Source organism: Notolepis coatsorum (genome assembly GCF_963971535.1).
Source record: "Notolepis coatsorum genome assembly, chromosome: 2".
Lineage (NCBI taxonomy): Eukaryota > Metazoa > Chordata > Actinopteri > Aulopiformes > Paralepididae > Notolepis > Notolepis coatsorum.
Window position 1 is genome coordinate 223396729 of NC_140166.1, and position 20886 is coordinate 223417614.

Below are 20886 nucleotides of genomic sequence, written 5' to 3' on the forward strand. Positions count from 1 at the left end.
AGTATCTGTTTTAGCCTGGTATCAGACCCATATCCCCAGAGCAGCATCTGTTTTAGCCTGGTATCAGACCCATATCCCCAGAGCAGTATCTGTTTTAGCCTGGTATCAGACCCATATCCCCAGAGCAGTATCTGTTTTAGCCTGGTATCAGACCCATATCCCGAGAGCAGCATCTGTTTTAGCCTGGTATCAGACCCATATCCCCAGAGCAGCATCTGTTTTAGCCTGGTATCAGACCCATATCCCCAGAGCAGCATCTGTTTTAGCCTGGTATCAGACCCATATCCCCAGAGCAGCATCTGTTTTAGCCTGGTATCAGACCCATATCCCCAGAGCAGCATCTGTTTTAGCCTGGTATCAGACCCATATACCCAGAGCAGCATCTGTTTTAGCCTGGTATCAGACCCATATCCCCAGAGCAGCATCTGCTTTAGCCTGGTATCAGACCCATATCCCCAGAGCAGCATCTGTTTTAGCCTGGTATCAGACCCATATCCCCAGAGCAGTATAGCTGCTTTAGCCTGGTATCAGACCCATATCCCCAGAGCAGCATCTGTTTTAGCCTGGTATCAGACCCATATCCCCAGAGCAGTATCTGTTTTAGTCCGGTATCAGACCCATATCCCCAGAGCAGTATCTGTTTTAGCCTGGTATCAGACCCATATCCCCAGAGCAGTATCTGTTTTAGCCTGGTATCAGACCCATATCCCCAGAGCAGTATAGCTGCTTTAGCCTGGTATCAGACCCATATCCCCAGAGCAGTATCTGTTTTAGCCTGGTATCAGACCCATATCCCCAGAGCAGTATAGCTGCTTTAGCCTGGTATCAGACCCATATCCCCAGAGCAGCATCTGTTTTAGCCTGGTATCAGACCCACATCCTCAGAGCAGCATCTACATCCCTCCTCACCTCTCCTCTCGCTCTCTCTTCTGTCTGCGAGCGTGTCGGTCCATCAGGCTGGTTTTACTACGAGTCTTCTTCCACGAGTAGTAGAACCGAACCAGGCTGGAGATGGACTTATCTGGCAACTGTAGCATGAAGGGGACAGAGAGAGAGAGACGGAGAGAGAGAGAGAGACAGTTATTAGTTATTCCAGGCATGATTATTTTTAGTAGATAATAAATTATTGCCAGTATGGTATCATCAGCGTATAGTATCATAAGCAACAGTCAGTGTCACAGGCTCACAGCATCGTCAGACCATTGGCCAGACGGTCCAAACTACCTGTCCAGACAGTACAGCACCTCAAACTACCTGTCCAGACAGTACAGCACCTCAAACTACCTGTCCAGACAGTACAGCACCTCAAACTACCTGTCCAGACAGTACAGCACCTCAAACTACCTGTCCAGACAGTACAGCACCTCAAACTACCTGTCCAGACAGTACAGCACCTCAAACTACCTGTCCAGACAGTACAGCACCTCAAACTACCTGTCCAGACAGTACAGCACCTCAACACTCTTGGCCTTTAGACTCCCTGCTGCTTTTGTGTAATAAAGTAAATAAGAATGTCTGGGTGAACAAATAAGATTTATTTCTCATAAAATACTTATCTTTCTAAACGCACAGTACACGTGATACGTATCCTTACCTCGTATCTCTCTCCCCCCTCTCTCTATCACACAAACACTTACATCCACATAGCCTTCACATAACGCAGACACAATGATTCACGTAGCCTTCTCTATCTGCATAGCATATGACACACTCTCTCTTCCTCTCTCTTTCATACATACACACACACACTAGGGCTGAGCCCAAACGTTCGAATCTTCGTTCGTTATGGTGGCGTTCGAATTCTAAAACAACATTAAAAAAAATTATAAAAAAATGTAAAAGAAAAAGGTATATATATATATATATATATATTATGTGTCTATTCATTCCATCAGTAAACTATCTTTAAATCAAACTTCTGGGATTAGTACTGGCCCAAATTCAACCTTGTATAACCTCCAAACCATCAATTTCAACAAACTATTCTAATTCATATCAGTCTGAGTCGGATAGAGACCCGTCCAAAGTATAAAGATTTCTCAATGCCTCAGATATCCCTGGACCCTAGTCTTAGTCTTGATGAGCGGTCCAGTCTTGATAGTCACAGTTGTGAAGTTCATCTAAATCACTGTGTGAATGTGATACAGCACAAGAAACTACTCAACCTACTCGACTGCCTTTAACTATGCGTGAAGACAACACTAACTTACCATCTTTAGATAATAAAGTTTGAAAACATTGTTCCTCTGAAAACTTCAAACAGACTATACGACTCTTTCGTCTGAGGTACTTAATTGAAGAAAGATAAAGATCCCTTACAATGTGGCTCGTATGGGTCAGCCTCCTCGGGTGTGACTAGAAGATACTCACCAAGACCCTTTCAGTTTCAGTTTCACATCGTCAAGCAAGCGATACCAACCATTATTAATCAGGACTAACCGGATTTGATCCCTGGGGGACAATCCTTCTTTAATATGCAGCGATTAATTAAGGTTCTTTTCTCCCCTTACTCAACCTGGAACCAGAAGTAATTGTTTCCCTTGATGCAGAGAAGGCGTTTGAGTGGGACTATTTATTGCAGTTTTGGAGAGGTTCAAGGTTGGATCAAGCTTTTGCAAGTGGGTCAAAATACTATACTATGGCCTCTGTTCAAACTAAAGGTGTTAATTGTAGCTACTTTACCCTTCACAGAGGGACTAGACAGGGATGTTGTATATGCCTATTTTGATTTGATCCGCTGGCCATTGCCATTTAGATCAAATGTTAGAATCATGGGTATTGTCAGGAACGAGATAATAATAATAATAATGAGAGGACCTGCTCCGAGGTCACTATTTGGCACACATGCGAACCATGCATACAATGCGTATCTGCGATTAACCCATCCCGTCGTCCTTCCCCCCCAAGGGCAGCCGGGAGCAGACAGGCGCCACGTGAGCCGCGCCAGGGGACCAATCCAAGTGCTCCTGTCCGTCTTCGTCAAGGACGCCACAGCGTTAGCGATCTTGTTGTTGTGCATGTTTTTCCATTGGGTTTATCTTATCGGGGGGGGAAACCCTTGCGAGCACGGGGAGAACATGCAAACTCCACACAGAAAGGCCTGGGAGATACCCCACCTGGGTAACTGGCATCATGGAAACCTGGTCCCCAAGCGGGATTCGAACCCTGGACCTTCTTGCTGTGAGGCGACAGTGTTAACCACTACACCACCGTGCCAAATCACAAGGTGTCCCTATATACGGATGATATGCTCTTTTATATAACTGACCCAGCTGACTGTATACCTCACCTCTTGGATATGTTGCAAGAATTTGGAAAACTATCGAGTTCAAAACTAAATCTAATCAAAAAGTCTTCTCTTTCCCTCCAATCAACAAATTGGCTAAACAAAGTACATTTTAATCAATTTCCTTTTACAATTGAACATTCTTCACTATTTAGGAATTCAGGTCACAAGTCAAATTAAAGACCTCTTTAACCTCTTAAAAATCCGGAAAACAGACGATTTAGACAAGAGGACGAGAAGCAGTCATGAAATCGTTGTAGTCCTAAAAAAGAAGAGACTGAGGGCTTTCGATGGACGGCTAAATTTCATAAAACTACACTACCCAGCTCAAACCAGCCGCATACAAACGTAGTCCAACCATTTTTATTTTACAGATATTGATGTGAAAATCGTGTTTATATCTCACGCATAGAACAAACCTCAACATTATTGCCATAAAATACAACCTATATTGTTTCTTTACCTTTCTGTGAACGTCTAGGAAAAAACCGCATCGCAATCCGGTAAAGAAAAATGGCAGAGCTATGGACATTATACAAAAGTAACTGTACTTACAGTAGCTTTCATTCACAGTCTTTGCTGCCCTGTAACGGGCCCCTGGTGGTACTAAATCCAGATTGAACTCTGCCATTAGAAAGAGGAGATTTGGGCCGATCCATAGATGTATGACTTTGCCATAATAAGGCCTGATATTCTATATTCATATTTCAAATTGCATGTGTCCGGATCGCAATATTCAGTACGTGTAAACCCTTGTAGATCATCTGCCCTTTTAGTTTTTTTGTACACTTGATCTCAAGAAGGTGCTGAATGAGCTTACTCAAGCATAGTAACATACACAATGTTTCTGACACTCTGTTATCTCCACAGCTGTCCCTAGATACCAGGAACATGCAAATGGACCTTGTAGAAGCAATCTTACATTTACTTGGGTATGTAATTTTAGGCAAATCTTCAGAAAATATGATTAGGGCTTAACACATTGTCTGCCACGCAGTTTGCCCATCTTCTACCACTCTATGCCAGTGCTGTAACCCTATGGAGTCGCTCACCTTCTTTGCAGGGCTATAACTTTTTAAATATTATAGCTATATCAACATTACTATGGCCCATTCAACATCGGGTATCTATCGTTCCGGATGTGGGAACGTTATATTTTTCCATTCATACATTGTTGCGTTAATACCGTCGTGAATATAAGTGTTTTTAGACTATAGAGCAGTAATTCCTAGAACACGCGTTATAGGCCCCGACGCATATTATACATAATCGATATGGCGTTTCGTTCCTATACACGCTATATTAAAAAATTCAAATGCATATGATCGCTATACATTATGCTCCATCATGCGTGAAGGAAAGGGGGGGGGGGGGTCGTTTATGATTCCTTGATTGTCAGTAACGGATTTCTTTAGTACGACATCAAACGTTGATCAGATGGATTGCAATATAATAAATGCATCGAGCTGGAATTAACGTTAGATTCCTCTTACCTGTGGCCGATGAGTCTGGAGAAAAAAAATCCAATTATTTGATTTCGATCTGCTAGATCCATTTTCCGTTTGTACGACGCAATAAACGCCAAAAGCATATTGATTCTTGCGTCTCGAAAGCGATCCAATGCACTCGAGGTGTTTGTCTGGATCCACGTAACAAGATAGCTCTGCCGGAACTTTTTCCCCAATGCACAGAGTGCCACATCTGGTTTATAGTGGAGTGCAACTCGCCCGAAATCCACCAGGCAGCGGTATTGAGGCGTTGCAATTTCAGACAGAGTCCAGCTGGCTCCCGGAGCCTTCCTGGATGAATTATGAATGGCAATAGCGAATAAAGGAAATAACGATCATAAAAACTAGTAAACTCGTTGTTGGCGTTATTACTTATTAGATTGGTGGGCAATAACGAGTAAACTCGTTTTTGGCGCAGGATGTGTTAAGAGGTTAAATATAACTTACTAAAAAACTAAAGATTATTAGGGCGGCTACGTGGCGTAGTGGGCAAGGCGCTCGCCACGAAATGCTGGAGACACTGGGCTCGTCAGTTCAAGCCCAGCGCTCCACATTTGCTTTCAGTTTAGCTGGTCGTCCGTACTAATACACATTGGCCGTATTAGGGGGTGGGAAACTGATGGGTGGGGATCGGGCGTTGTGGACATCGACTCCTACAGGTCGGTTGGTGCGCCTGCGCAGTAGAATCAGGAAGTGTCGGGGGCAGCGTGAGCCTCCCACGCGTTACTCCTCGCCACTGAGAGATCGAGCTGCGCAGGTGAAAAGATGCGACTGCTGTTACCTCAAGTACCGGAGGGGACTTGTGCTATGTATGACTTAGTCCACATTGCAGCCGGCTTGTGGGAGGCAAGAAACAGCGTCCGTGACAGGGGAGGGTTGAATTGGATGATACGAAATTGGGATGGGAGAAAAATATAGAAAAAGTGGATAAAAAAAAAAAACTAAAGATTATTTTGAACGATGGTCAAAGCTTCCCATTTCTCATGCAGGACGTATAAATTCAGAAATTTACAAAATGTCTGTACTTATTCCAAATGATCCCCCCCCATTAAAATATTTCTCTAAACATTTGATCAGCTTATCTCTACATTTATATGGAATAATTCTAACCCTTGAATGAAAATGACAAACCTGGAAAGACCTTAACCAGAAGGTGGATTGGGCTTAGGCCCACAATCATGATAATCCAGATAAACTATTATTTTGCTTGTAAATGCAGTGCACCCTTCCTTCAATGTAGCCTATACAGTGAGTTTCAGCTCGCTGAGAGAGAGGAGGAGCCACAGCTCACTGAGAGAGAGGAGGAGCCACAGCTCACTGAGAGAGAGGAGGAGCCACAGCTCGCTGAGAGAGAGAGAGGAGGAGCCACAGCTCGCTGAGAGAGAGAGAGGAGGAGCCACAGCTCGCTGAGAGAGAGAGAGAGGAGGAGCCACAGCTCGCTGAGAGAGAGAGAGAGAGGAGGAGCCACAGCTCGCCGTTTTCCCATTGAACACACGCGACAACAGACAGTCCTCACAAGTATAGATAAACACATATCGTCGCAGGCGGAAGAAAACCTCGTAACTCCAAAAACCCAACTTTTCAGGAGATGAAAAAAAACGAACACAGATTTGAGGGCGAATAGAGTTACGAGGTTCAGACAGATGATTGGTTTAATGCTTTCCCATTGTGTAGACTTTGTAAAACCACACACGCATATGGAGGATGATCTACCGAGTTGATTTATAAAAATAAATAAAAATTGACATAAGTTACAAGGTTTTCTTCCGCCAGCGACGATATGTGTGTGATGTGTGTCTCTCCTCATGTGTGTGTGTGTGATGTGTGTCTCTCCTCATGTGTGTGTGTGTGATGTGTGTCTCTCCTCATGTGTGTGTGTGTGATGTGTGTCTCTCCTCATGTGTGTGTGTGTGATGTGTGTCTCTCCTCATGTGTGTGTGTGTGATGTGTGTCTCTCCTCATGTGTGTGTGTGATGTGTGTCTCTCCTCATGTGTGTGTGTGTGATGTGTGTCTCTCCTCATGTGTGTGTGTGATGTGTGTCTCTCCTCATGTGTGTGTGTGTGATGTGTGTCTCTCCTCATGTGTGTGTGTGTGATGTGTGTCTCTCCTCATGTGTGTGTGTGTGATGTGTGTCTCTCCTCATGTGTGTGTGTGTGATGTGTGTCTCTCCTCATGTGTGTGTGTGTGATGTGTGTCTCTCCTCATGTGTGTGTGTGTGATACGTGTCTCTCCTCATGTGTGTGTGTGTGATGTGTGTCTCTCCTCATGTGTGTGTGTGATGTGTGTCTCTCCTCATGTGTGTGTGTGTGATGTGTGTCTCTCCTCATGTGTGTGTGTGTGTGTCTGTGTGTCTGTGTGATACGTGTCTCTCCTCATGTGTGTGTGTGTGATACGTGTCTCTCCTCATGTGTGTGTGTGTGATACGTGTCTCTCCTCATGTGTGTGTGTGTGTGTCTGTGTGTGTGTGTCTGTGTGTGTGTCTGTGTGTGTGTGTCTGTGTGGCTGTGTGTGTGTGTGTGTGTGTCTGTGTGTGTGTGTGATACGTGTCTCTCCTCATGTGTGCGTGTGTGTTACGTGTCTCTCCTCATGTGTGTGTGTGTGTGTGTGTGTGTGCGTGCGTGCGTGCGTGCGTGTGTGCCTCCTCACCATCTGCTGGATGCGGTGGAAGGTCTTGCCGTGGAAGCTGAAGCCCTGTTCAAACAGCACCTTGTCCTCCACCGTCCACTCGTCGGGGAAGGGGGTGAAGTTGGGCAGGTCGGCCAGGGACTTCTCGATGTTGTGCTTGTGCCAGAACAGCATGCCCAGAGCCTGGAGCCAAACACCACACACACACACACACAGCACGTTGTAGGGAGCATTATATTGAGACACATTATCATCAAATGGGGGTCGACAGGATTAAGGTTGAGAACCACTGATGGAGAGGAGAAGACCATGTGAAAGACAGAAGGACAGGACAGTAATATAGAGCAGTGGTTCCCAAAGTCGGGGTCGCGACCCAAAGGTGGGCCGCGAGCAGCCACGGGTGGGCCGCGAGATGATAAAAAATAAAATAAAATAAAAAATTATTTTTTATTTTATTTTTTGTCCTGAACTTAGAAGCAGGCCAGGACAGTGTTTCTAGTTGTATTCTATTCTATTGTATTCTAAAATGTGACTATATGGTTTTATATTAACTTAATAAATAAACAAAAACAAAAAAAATCTACTTATTTCAACGAACATTTCAAACTAAATTACAGATTATGCACATAAAACGCTGAAAACAACCGAAGCAACAATAGTATTTTAATGAGGCTATTATTATTATCATTATTATTTTGCAACAAGTTAGCCCTCTCATAAATAGCACATATAAATGAATAACTAACTTGAACTAACTTAATAGGATTGAAGTGATATTTGGCTTAAAAAATCGGTCGCCTGGCAAAAAAATAAAAAAAGCCTGACGATGTGCATTGGGCCGCGGCTCTCTGACGCCTTATTTTCTGGGTCCTGGCCTGAAAAGTTTGGGAACCCCTGATATAGAGGACATATAGAGGACAAGACCATGTGAAAGACAGAAGGACAGGACAGGAATATAGAGGACATATAGAGGACAAGACTATGTGAAAGACAGAAGGACAGGACAGGAATATAGAGGACATGGAGAGGACAAGACCATGTGAAAGACAGAAGGACAGGACAGTAATATAGAGGACATGGAGAGGACAAGACCATGTGAAAGACAGAAGGACAGGACAGGAATATAGAGGACATGGAGAGGACAAGACCATGTGAAAGACAGAAGGACAGGACAGTAATATAGAGGACATGTAGAGGACAAGACCATGTGAAAGACAGAAGGACAGGACAGGAATATACATATAGAGTGTAAATAGTGTTGAGGAAATGCAGTTTGAGTTGCGTTTGTGCCCAGAGCCTGGAGGAAGAACAGAAGACACAGCAAGGATAGGTCAAAGAGAGAGAGAGAGGACAGACACAGTGATGATACGTCAAAGTGAGAGAGACGGAGAGAGAGAGAGGATACGTCAGAGAGAGAGAGAGACAAGGACAGGGGAAGGACAGCATATGGAAGGGAAGCTATAGAGGATGTTTAGGGGAAGCTGGAGGCTCTATGGTGTGTATGTGTCGGAGCAGGTTGCACTACGTTAGCTACATAATCACGGCTGTAATATGCAACACTATGCTATGGTAGCTACATAACAGCTTTGGTATGTAATACTACGCTAGCTGTATAACAGCTGTAATATACTAAATATCACAACTGGGTATGTCGATTAACTTAAAACTGAGAGTCCGTCTGTCTCTGGAGATTTAAAGCTACAAAGTGTAACACGTATAGTAGTGTTTATAATAGTTTACTTTCACTAATATTTTTGGAATGGTTCATTTGCTCACACACACACGCACACCGACACCAACCATGCAAGGTGCCAACCTGCTTGTCAGGAACAGTTAGGGGTTCCGTGCCTTGCTCAAGGACACAAGGACAAGCCCAGATGACACATTACCAGAAGACCACTCTACCTCCTGAGACACAGACACCCAGTACAAACTTCTCATTAGAAGTACAATGACTCTAGTCATAGGTTTCACTCTTTCACGAGTCTACAGTACAGATAGTTATGGAATTCAGTATGAAGATTAACATGGAATACGGCATAGACTAGGATTGGAGAGGAGAGAGAAGAGCGGGGGGAGGGGAGGGGGGAGAGGGAGGGGAGAGGGGAGAGAAGAGCGGGGAGGAGAGCGGGGCAGAGGAGAGAAGAGGACAGGAGAGAGGAAAGTAGGAGAAAAGAGGACAGGCGATAGGAGAGGACAGTAGAGGACAAGAGGAGAGGAAAAGAGGAGAGGAGAGGAAAAGAGGAGAGGACAGGAGAGAAAAGAGGACATGAGAGGAGAGGACACTAGAGAGGAGAGGGCAGTAGAGGACAGAGAAGAGGAGAGAAGAGGAGAGGAGAGAGAAGAGGAGAGAAGAGGACAGGGGAGGAGAGAGAAGAGGACAGGAGAGGAGAGAGAAGAGGAGAGAAGAGGAGAGGACAGGGGAGGAGAGAGACGAGAAGAGGAGAGGAGAGAAGAGGACAGGGGAGGAGAGAGAAGACAGGAGAGGAGAGAAGAGGAGGAGAGAAGAGGAGAGGAGAGAAGAGGACAGGGGAGGAGAGAGACGAGGAGAGAAGAGGAGAGAGAAGAGGAGAGGAGAGGAGAGAAGAGGAGAGAGGAGAGAAGAGAGGACAGGGGAGGAGAGAGACGAGGAGAGGAGAGAAGAGAAGAGGAGAGGAGAGAAGAGAAGAGGAGAGAGAAGAGGAGAGGAGAGGAGAGGAGAGGAGAGGAGAGGAGAGGAGAGGAGAGGAGAGGAGAGAGAGAGGAGAGGAGAGAGAGGAGAGAGAAGAGGAGATAAGAGGAGGAGAGGAGAGAGAAGAGGAGATAAGAGGACAGTAAAACAGAGCAATAAAACTAAACTGCACATGAAGATGTATAAAGTTTGATGAGCGATGACTGCTTGGCGTCTGGCGACATGTCCATACCTGCTCCATGTTGTATCCGTGCTTCTCTTTGGCGATTGCTATGTATTCATCCACTGGAAGACACAAGCAAACACAACTCCTGAAACACGTTACGTGTATCTTGGTATCGGACCTTTAACATTGAGGAAATGCTCCCGACACCGGTACATCCCTGTATGAAGAGCCGCTTCTTACATTTGGTGTCGGCCAGCGTCTGACTGGGGATCCAGACCAGCATGCCGAGGTTGTCCCTCTCCTGGGCCACCTTCGCCACATCTGCAGCGGGACAAACCACGTTAGGAGGCAGGAGGACGCAGTACACCAGTGGGTCCCAAACAGGGGACCTGGTTCCCTCATATAGTTCTGTGGTTGTTCCTACTAGACTAGTGGACGTTGTTCCCTCATATATTCATGTATATATGTATTTATTGTGGGGATTGGGAGATGGGAGGGGGGGCGTTTGATGTCTGATGTTTCATGTTGATGTCCCAGTGCTTTTAACAAACTGTACCGCAAACAATTACCACCAACCATGGTTGTGTGGCATTAAAGTATCTTGTATATAGTTCTGTGGTTGTTCCTACTAGTCTATTGGACGTTGTTCTCTCACAGTTCTATGGTTGTTCCTACTAGACTGTTGACATTTTTAAAAACATTACTGTTTAAACAGGCCTTTGGGTAATGTTTGAGCTTCTCCTCCAGGTATAAAATAAGTAATTTTTTTCTCTGCTGTATGTAAAGCACATTGTGAGTTCCCTCTGTGAAAAGTGCTATATAAATAAACTTTACTTACTACTTACTTACTTACTAGTGGACGTTGGTCCCTCATATAGTTCTATGGTTGTTCCTACTAGTCTAGTTGACGTTGGTCTTTTATCTCCTTTTTTTTTAACTTTTTACTTAACGTTTTTAAATGATGACGATTCTGACTCGATTTATTTTGTATGTTACAAGATACTTTTAAGTTTAAGTCAAGCACTTTCATATGTTATGTTTAAGTTTAAGTCAAGCACTTTGATATGTTATGTTGTCCGTTTAAGGAAGAGTGTAATAAGTTATTTTATTGGAAAAAATAAGAATCGTGCGAGAGAATCGTGATCTCAATTCTTAGAGAGAAAAATCATGATTCACATTCTAGCAAGAATCGTGCAGAGCCGTAGTATATACCGTCGGTGGAGAGACCCCGACTGAAAGGGTTTGGGAACAGGAGCAGTTGGTTGGGTTTCTCCAGAGACCATGGAGGGGAGTAGGGCTGGGTATCGCCACCGATTTCCCAAAACGATTCTGATTCACAAGGTCCTGATTCGATTCGGTTTCAGATTCAATCCGATTCAATGGTTCAAGGAACCCTCTAATGGAATGGAAAGTAGAAAAAAACTGCTCGTTTACAGTTTATTATGCCACCTATGCAGCTAATTAATTTTGATCAATTTCCGGCCTCTGCCACAAATGTATGTTTTAGTTATAAGGTGGTCTGTCACAGAGATAGGCATAACGACTAAATTGGGGGATGAAAAAGAGGGGAAACGCTCCACTCTGCTCCGTCTAACAGGCCGATAGTTGGACAACGTTTCCCTGTCACAAACTGCCCGTTTCATCTTCCCCTGACCAGAGGTGGAACTGGTGCAACCCGTTTCATCTTCCCCTGACCAGAGGTGGAACTGGTGCAACCCGTTTCATCTTCCCCTGACCAGAGGTGGAACTGGTGCAACCCGTTTCATCTTCCCCTGACCAGAGGTGGAACTGGTGCAACCCGTTTCATCTTCCCCTGACCAGAGGTGGAACTGGTGCAACCCGTTTCATCTTCCCCTGACCAAAGGTGGATGTTGTTTAAAAAGGGGAAAAAAACACGTTTTGAATAATTTATTTTGGTTATTTCCATGTAAACTTTAAAATCATGAAAATTGCAGATAGGTTAGGCTTTACAGATATGTTATAGCAATTCAACAGCTTAATTTTTGTTTTCCAAAAAGAATTTCATAAAGTCTACAAACTACATTTTCAAGAGCTGTTTCTCTGCTCTCTTTTTGTCTCTTGCTCGTCTTTTTCTCATGCTTGTTCCAATTCTAATGTGATTGTGATTGTGAATGTGTGTGTGAATGTGTGTGTGTGTGTGTGTGTGTGTGTGTGTGTGTGTGTGTGTGTGTGTGTGTGTGTGTGTGTGTGTGTGGATTCTGACTTTAGAGGTCAACATTACCCCATCAATCAAATGTTGACCCCGGATTAATTTGTATTTACATCAAGCCAACTCACAGTCAGGGTCAAAGTTCAACATTACCCCCATCAATCAGATGGTGACCCCCGGATGGGGTTTTCTTTTTTTCTTTACATCCAGCCACCTCACAATCAGCGTCAGGTCAACATTACACCCATCAATCAAATGTTGGTCCCAGGTGCAATTTTTTCACTACCCAGAATGGTAAATGGCTGCTTTTTATATATATATATATATATATATATATATATATATACCCAGAAGGGGATGGATTGGCAGTATACTGTAAATAATGTCTCCAGTGACCACTTGTGATCTCGCTTCCCTGGTCAATATGCAAAATAACCACTTAGGCCGACGCCCCCACAGGCCACTAAAGCCTCACGCAAACTGGATCATATAATTGAGCACATTCAGTGTCTCCGTTACAATTTACAATGTTACCGTGAAATCCCTTTAAATTTAGAGAGGAGACAGAACTTTTTCAAATGCTTCGCAACAGTGAGAACGGCGGGGCATCAAAGGGTCAAAGTGGGTATAAAACAGGACGTTTTAAACTGTGGATACCAAACAGAGAAGGTAAAGACGACGTTGAACTGTTGAACAGTAATCCAGAACTATTTTATTGCCCTGCAAATTTTTTTTTTTATCTATTCTATTCTACAATTTTATTGCACTGCACTATTGCACTATTTTACTGTCTATTTTACACACTTACTCTTTTTATTATTGTCTATTTAAAACTGAATCAAACCATAAACAAGGTAGCCTGTTAGATCCTAATGTGAAAAACTGTGATTTTATGTCTGCACTTTATGTGCTAATTTTATCTTTAATTTAATTTAATCTTTTTTCTGTTGTGAAGCACTTTTGAGCTGCAGTTTCTGTATGAAAGGTGGCATACAAATAAAGTTATTATTATTATTATTATCACACTAACTCTCTCTAACAGTGAGAACGGAGGAGCATCACACTAACTCTCTCTCTCTAACAGTGAGAACGGAGCAGCATCACACTAACTCTCTCTCTCTAACAGTGAGAACGGAGGAGCATCACACTAACTCTCTCTCTCTAACAGTGAGAACGGAGGAGCATCACACTAACTCTCTCTCTAACAGTGAGAACGGAGGAGCATCACACTAACTCTCTCTCTAACAGTGAGAACGGAGGAGCATCACACTAACTCTCTCTCTCTAACAGTGAGAACGGAGGAGCATCACACTAACTCTCTCTCTAACAGTGAGAACGGAGGAGCATCACACTAACTCTCTCTCTCTAACAGTGAGAACGGAGGAGCATCACACTAACTCTCTCTCTCTAACGGTGAGAACGGAGGAGCATCACACTAACTCTCTCTCTCTAACGGTGAGAACGGAGGAGCATCACACTAACTCTCTCTCTCTAACAGTGAGAACGGAGGAGCATCACACTAACTCTCTCTCTCTCTAACAGTGAGAACGGAGGAGCATCACACTAACTATCTCTCTCTAACGGTGAGAACGGAGGAGCATCACACTAACTCTCTCTCTCTAACGGTGAGAACGGAGGAGCATCACACTAACTCTCTCTCTCTAACGGTCCATTGATATATAACTAAAACGAAAACGCAAAAAAATTAACGCAAAAAAATTTACGAACTAAAGCAAAAACGCAAATAAAGAAAAAAAAGAAAAAAAAACGAACACAAAATTTTACTAAAACGAAAACGAACGAAAAAAAAAGAACGCAAAAAAATTAACGAACTAAAACGAAAACGCAAAAAAACTAACACAAAAAAACGAACGAACTAAAACAAAAACGCAAAAAAACGAACGAACTAAAACGAAAACACAAAAAAAACGAACGCACAAAAAACAACGAAAAAAAAACGAACGCAAAATAAAAGAACGAACTAAAACGAAAACGAAAACAAACGCAATAAAATGAACTAACTAAAACGCAAAAAAATAACGCAAAAAAACGAACAAACTAAAACGAAAACGCAAAAAAGAACGAAAAAAAAAGAACGAACTAAAACCAAAACGCAAAAAAAATAACGCAAAAAAATGATGAACTAAAGTGAAAACGCAAAAAAACGAACACAAAAAAAAAGAACGAAAAAAAATGAACTAACTAAAACGAAAACGCAAAAAAACAAACGCAAAAAAACTAACGAACTAAAACAAAAACGCAAAAAAACGAACGAACTAAAACACAAAAAAACGAACGCAAAAAAACGAACGAACTAAAACGAGAACGCAAAAAAAAACGAACTAAAACGCAAAAAAGGCCACAAAAAAAAGAACGAACTAAAACCAAAACGCAAAAAAATAACGCAAAAAAATGAACGAACTAAAGCGAAAACGCAAAAAAACGAACGCAAAAAAACGAACGCAAAAAAACGAACGAACTAAAACAAAAACGCAAAAAAACGAACGAACTAAAACACAAAAAAACGAACGCAAAAAAACGAACGAACTAAAACGAGAACGCAAAAAAAAACGAACTAAAACGAAAAAAATATTACGCAAAAAAAAGAACGAACTAAAACGAAAACGCAAAAAACGAACGCAAAAAAATTAACTAACTAAAACGAAAATGCAAAAAAATTAACGCAAAAAAACGAACAAACTAAAACGAAAACGCAAAAAAACTAACGCAAAAAACGAACGAACTAAAACGAAAACGCTAAAAAACTAACGAACTAAAACGAAAACGCAAAAAAATTAACGCAAAAAAATTAACGAACTAAAGCAAAAACGAAAATAAAGAAAAAAAAGAAAAAAAACGAACACAAAAAAATTAACTAAAACGGAAACGAAAGGAAAAAAAGAACGCATCACACTAACTCTCTCCAACGGTGAGAACGGAGGAGCATCACACTAACTCTCTCTCTCTAACAGTGAGAACGGAGGAGCATCACACTAACTCTCTCTCTCTAACAGTGAGAACGGAGGAGCATCACACTAACTCTCTCTCTAACAGTGAGAACGGAGGAGCATCACACTAACTCTCTCCGTTCTCACCGTTAGAGAGAGAGAGTTAGTGTGAGAACGGTGAGAACGGAGGAGCATCACACTAACTCTCTCTCTCTAACAGTGAGAACGGAGGAGCATCACACTAACTCTCTCTCTCTAACAGTGAGAACGGAGGAGCATCACACTAACTCTCTCTCTAACAGTGAGAACGGAGGAGCATCACACTAACTCTCTCTCTCTAACGGTGAGAACGGAGGAGCATCACACTAACTCTCTCTCTCTAACGGTGAGAACGGAGGAGCATCACACTAACTCTCTCTCTCTAACGGTGAGAACGGAGGAGCATCACACTAACTCTCTCTCTAACAGTGAGAACGGAGGAGCATCACACTAACTCTCTCTCTCTAACAGTGAGAACGGAGGAGCATCACACTAACTCTCTCTCTCTAACGGTGAGAACGGAGGAGCATCACACTAACTCTCTCTCTCTAACGGTGAGAACGGAGGAGCATCACACTAACTCTCTCTCTCTAACGGTGAGAACGGAGGAGCATCACACTAACTCTCTCTCTCTAACAGTGAGAACGGAGGAGCATCACACTAACTCTCTCTCTCTCTAACGGTGAGAACGGAGGAGCATCACACTAACTCTCTCTCTCTAACGGTGAGAACGGAGCAGCATCACACTAAGGCCCTGTCCACACGCACGCGGGGTAGGGATGGGTACCCTTCACATTTGAACCGATACGGTACCGGTACCTGTGAATCGATACCGATACCCAACGGTACCTTTTTTCAGTACCTTTTTTCGGTACTTTAATCTCAATTTTTTTTTACCTACCTCAGTCGTGAAAAAAAATCCAAACTTCAAATAACTACAATTTCGACCGTTTTCGGCTTGCCATTGCTCCGACTGCTTTGTTGTTGAATCAAGTAAAATCCTAGGTAAGCATATATTGTGCGTGTGAACATTGACATGAAAAGAAAAAAAGGTAATTTTTTTTTTCTTTTTTTCTGTATCTCACTTGAATCGATACTCGGTAGTACCGACGTGTTTCGGTTCGGTACCTCAAAAGTACCGAATTCGGTACCCATCCCTAACGCGGGGTGTTATATAACCAAGCCTTAATGTGCGCGGTTGCACTGTTCGCCCACACGCAACCGGGGTTTTGGAACACTGCAACCGTGTTCTTTTACAACCGGAGTCCAGGGTGAAGTTTTGCGCGCATCCCGGCTGCGTGTGGACATAGAAACCGAGGTTATTTCCAGTGTTTACAGCAGAGCTGTCCCAAGTAGCGTTATATGAAAATGATGTAACAAACTTGTTCGAAACGTATCGTCTGTGTTGAAGAGTGTTGTGATCGACTGATGATGTCTGTTGTCGCATTCCTGACCCGACGCTCAAAGTAAACTTGAAGCTGCGGCTAAACTAAGCTCATGTGTGTTGTCAAGTTATTGTTATAAGGAACCCAGTCCAAACTATAACAGTCTGCATCCCCTTAACAATTGTTTGTATTGAGCCGTATTGTACCCATTCTGCAATCTGTTAAATAACGTTTTCATCCATTCATTCTACTAGCGTTAACGTTACTACTTTATTATTACGTTAGCACGTAAGCTAACAAAATCTGCAATCTTTTTGTGAGACTAAACTCCGCTCTTGGTGGTAAATTGTGTTGATGTTGGTTTTGTTTCATCAACAAATGAGGCAGAACACAGTGAATGTATCCTTTTTTGTTTATTACACGTTGTTCTAGCTGCAAACTGTAGAATTGTTTGGCTGTGAGCAAGGAGGGATGTTGTGTTCCAGGCTTCAGTTCAGTTTCCGGTTTTAACGCTAAAACCCTTCTGATTGGTTGAAATGGCCTTCATGTTTGAACTACATCGCCACCTACTGCTTTGGCATTGTACTACATGTATATGACGTGTCGTGGAAAATATTATCATGTCATTATAGATCTGTGTTGAGATATCATTTGATAATTTTACAGCTTGACTGGTTCAGTGTTACCAGCTAGTGTAATGTGTGTGTGTCTCTTTAAGAGACTCCAAGGTACCAACATCTCCCCAGCCAGCCAAAGCAAGGTTATTATTACTTCCCGTAACTGGGAACCATTTTTATTTACTTTCATCATCATATCTGTTCTAATGTTACGTCTTGCAAGTGTGTATAAACTATGTTCTGCCCAGACCTCTTGGTCACTTTATGGCCAGACGCTAGTGTGTGAACATGATGTATCCGTCTGTAAACTGTCCTTTTATTGAGGCCACGGTGAAATAAACTGTTTTCTATTATTAATAATGACTCGGAATGATTTATAAAACGGCTCGTCGTTATATTTCCCATAACAGACGTCACTCTGTGCAGGGTTTAAACCAGTCGTGTGGACAGTTTTATTTTTTTGAATAATTACAAAAAAAACGGTGTCAAAAATACCCGTGATCGTGTGGACTGGGCCTAACTCTCTCTCTCTCTAATGGGAATAGAAGCACCAGGACAATTTCCAAGTCATATATTTTTTTAAGCAATTAAAAGGGAAGTGCTTGCAGAGCAACTATTTGAATAGGAGGCGGCTTTAATTAGCTAATAATTGTTTTGTTGATACTTGTGATTATGGGGCACAGCAAGCCTACGTTTACGTAACAGATTATTCTGATTTTTTTTTTAAATCCATTTTACTTGGATTTGATCGACAAGATTCTTTTTTTTATTTTATTGGCCTAATATAGCCTATATATGGGCAAAATACGAAAAATGCAGACATGGTGGATAAAGTCAGCTTTCACAATTTGAGAACCAAAAATTGGTTATCTGGAAGAGCAGATGTGTTCTACCTTTTGTTTTCAGCATATTGATATAGAAAAAGTTGAACAGCCACAACACCGTCGACTAGGCAGTTCTTCAGTGTGGCCCGGGACCCATTTGCGTACACACTGCTAACACAATGTGGCTGTATGCAGACCCAGACCGCCTCCGAATGTGGTCCGAGCTATAGGATAATCAGTGTCGTCCTCAACGCATCCTGGTTAGCGTTCCTATGGGATGTCCGATATTATCGGCCGATATTGGCATTAAAATGTAATATCGTTATTTTTTTACATTTATTTAACCTTTATTTACCCAGGCAAGCAAGTAAGAACAAATTCTTATTTTATTTATTGTCAAAAGTATGCATAATGTTAATTCCACGACGAGATATGTCATTTTAATTACCTGAAATTATTCCGTTTTTGGGGGGGGGGGGACCCTGCATATATCGGTATCGGTTGATATCGGTATCGGAAATTAAGAGTTGGACAATAATGGTATATCGGATATCGGTAAAAAAGCCAATATCGAACATCCCTAGTTCCCACCTGTACTTAAGAACTGGCCACTTGTGATTGGCTCACCCCGATGGGATCTTAATGCCAGGTGGAAATGGGATTTACATCAAAAACGTCTGTTAATTTTTTAAATAAAACACAGCAAAGAGCATAAAACTACACGGTTCACCAAACCAGGAAAAGGTAACAGTGAAGATTTGAGCCGTCTGTGAACTGTGGTTTTGGTAGCTACATTCAGACGCAGTAAAGCTGCTCAAATCAACACCAGTTTAGCTGAAAAAGGGAAGTTAAGAGAGAGAGGGAGACATTTTGAGGCCCAAATATTTGTTCAATCATGACTGAAAAACAGCATGTCTTCGTGATACATTTGGTCCCAATATCTGTCCAAGTTGATTTGGTCTGTGTAACAAATGACCATCCAAGTTGAAACTACCCCAATGCTGACTATCTACAATTGTCACATTCTTCCTATGAATCATAACTTTTACACCCCCTTATCAAGTATGTTACAGAACAGCAGATTACCAAAAAAAATCCCCCTTTTGAACGTCTGATTTAACTGGGAAAGTTGAGAAACTTCAGGAAAGGGAGAGCAGTTACTTAAAACCGACTTCCAATTATCACAATCATATGAGACAAGAATTATCACAACTGCAGTCTAGTGGGATAATAATAATAAACAAAATATTCAAGTTCCCTCAAATCTGTGTGGCTGGTTGTTGCGAGCAAAGTTCAACATTGGAAAATTGAGTCAAAGAAGAACAACTCGATTAAAACCCAGAAGATGGATGAACAACAGTCAGATCAGAAGAAGAATCCATTTTCAAAAAACGCGTGGATTAGAGAGAGAAAGCTGCCACGACGTGACCGAGGCTACCACGTCTCCAAACCTGTCCCCGTCTCTCAGACCCCGTTTACACTCAAAACACCTCACCGGGGTCGTAGTCCGGCACCACGGCTTGATACTGGGCTCCGACCCGCATCCCGCCGCCACCTGAGACACACAGAACACACATTAAATGGACATTCACCAGATAAAAGTCCAAGAGCGGTAACTAGTTGAGAGAGACCGAGGCTATACCTCCATGTTGTTGGACCCACCGTGCTCATCGTCGCTGCTGGAGCCCGAACTTCCTCCTCCTTCCTCCCACGAATTGTTGCTATTCCCGTTCGTGGCGAAACTTTTATTAGTATTATTAGCCGGGTTGTTGTTATTGTTCACGGTGTTCCTCCCTCTTCTCTTCCCCGAGATCTCCGTGGTGGTGTTTTTCTCCAACATCGCCGGCATGGTGATGAACAAACGGGGAGGGAGACGAGCGGCTCCCAACCAACTTCAACTACTGCGATTTGGGGCTAAGCTAACAGCTAAGCTAACAGGCTAACGGCTAGCTGTAGCGACACAACAGCAGCAGCAGCAGCACCGTGCTAGCTTAACGTTAGCTTGATGCTAACTGTGTTAGCCCCGCACACACACACAACCGAACAAAGTAATGTCACCAAGGTTGGCTAGTTAATAGCTCCCCGGGCTGTTAAAACATCGAGCTAATAAAACGAGAAGCAACCGTACTATAATAAATATCCTCCCGAGAAACCCATAAAAATAGTATAAATAGAGTATTTCTGTAAACGATACACCCTAGTTAGCTAAAACAGCCCATGCGAGTGGACGAGAGAGAGATGCTCCTCCAGAGTCACACTGACTGCCATCGACTTGGGTTTAAAAAAAAAAAAAAAAAAAAGTTGCCGTACAAGCAGCTCCTCTCTCTGGTGGCTAACAACACTACTAGCTTCATTTATCTAATCAATAATAACCCTCGCCGACAGACTTGCTAAATAATAAACCCCAACTCGACGGTATTATTATGTCGGGGTGTGTGGGGGATAAAAATGAAGGTAAATGGTGTGTGAGTAAAAAAGCTCCTGAGAGAGGCAGCGTCATGAGAGTGTGTTGTTGTTGCCAGGTGGAGAGTGTGCTGTCTGGTTAATTAGGCTGCTGTCTGGTTAGTCAGGCTGCTGTCTGGTTAGTCAGGCTGCTGTCTGGTTAGTTAGGCTGCTGTCTAGTTAGTCAGGCTGCTGTCTGGTTAG

At 42.8% G+C, this 20886-nt stretch overlaps 1 protein-coding gene across 2 annotated transcripts in view; it reads right to left on the reverse strand.

Annotated features, from left to right (window-relative positions):
* Positions 1-20671, reverse strand: part of rcor1 (REST corepressor 1) — a 44064-nt gene extending 23393 nt beyond the window's left edge. For both annotated transcript variants that reach the window (XR_014619409.1, XM_084308054.1), the window contains exons 1-6: positions 19903-20671; positions 19736-19795; positions 10498-10578; positions 10324-10376; positions 7442-7603; positions 910-1028 (exon numbers count right to left, since the gene is read on the reverse strand). Coding sequence is in view for 1 of the 2 variants with exons in the window: in XM_084308054.1 (XP_084164180.1) it covers positions 910-1028; positions 7442-7603; positions 10324-10376; positions 10498-10578; positions 19736-19795; positions 19903-20089 (662 nt within the window). In the remaining variant the exon portion in view is untranslated. The remainder of the gene's footprint in view (positions 1-909; positions 1029-7441; positions 7604-10323; positions 10377-10497; positions 10579-19735; positions 19796-19902) is intronic.
* Between the last annotated feature and the right edge of the window lie 215 nt (positions 20672-20886).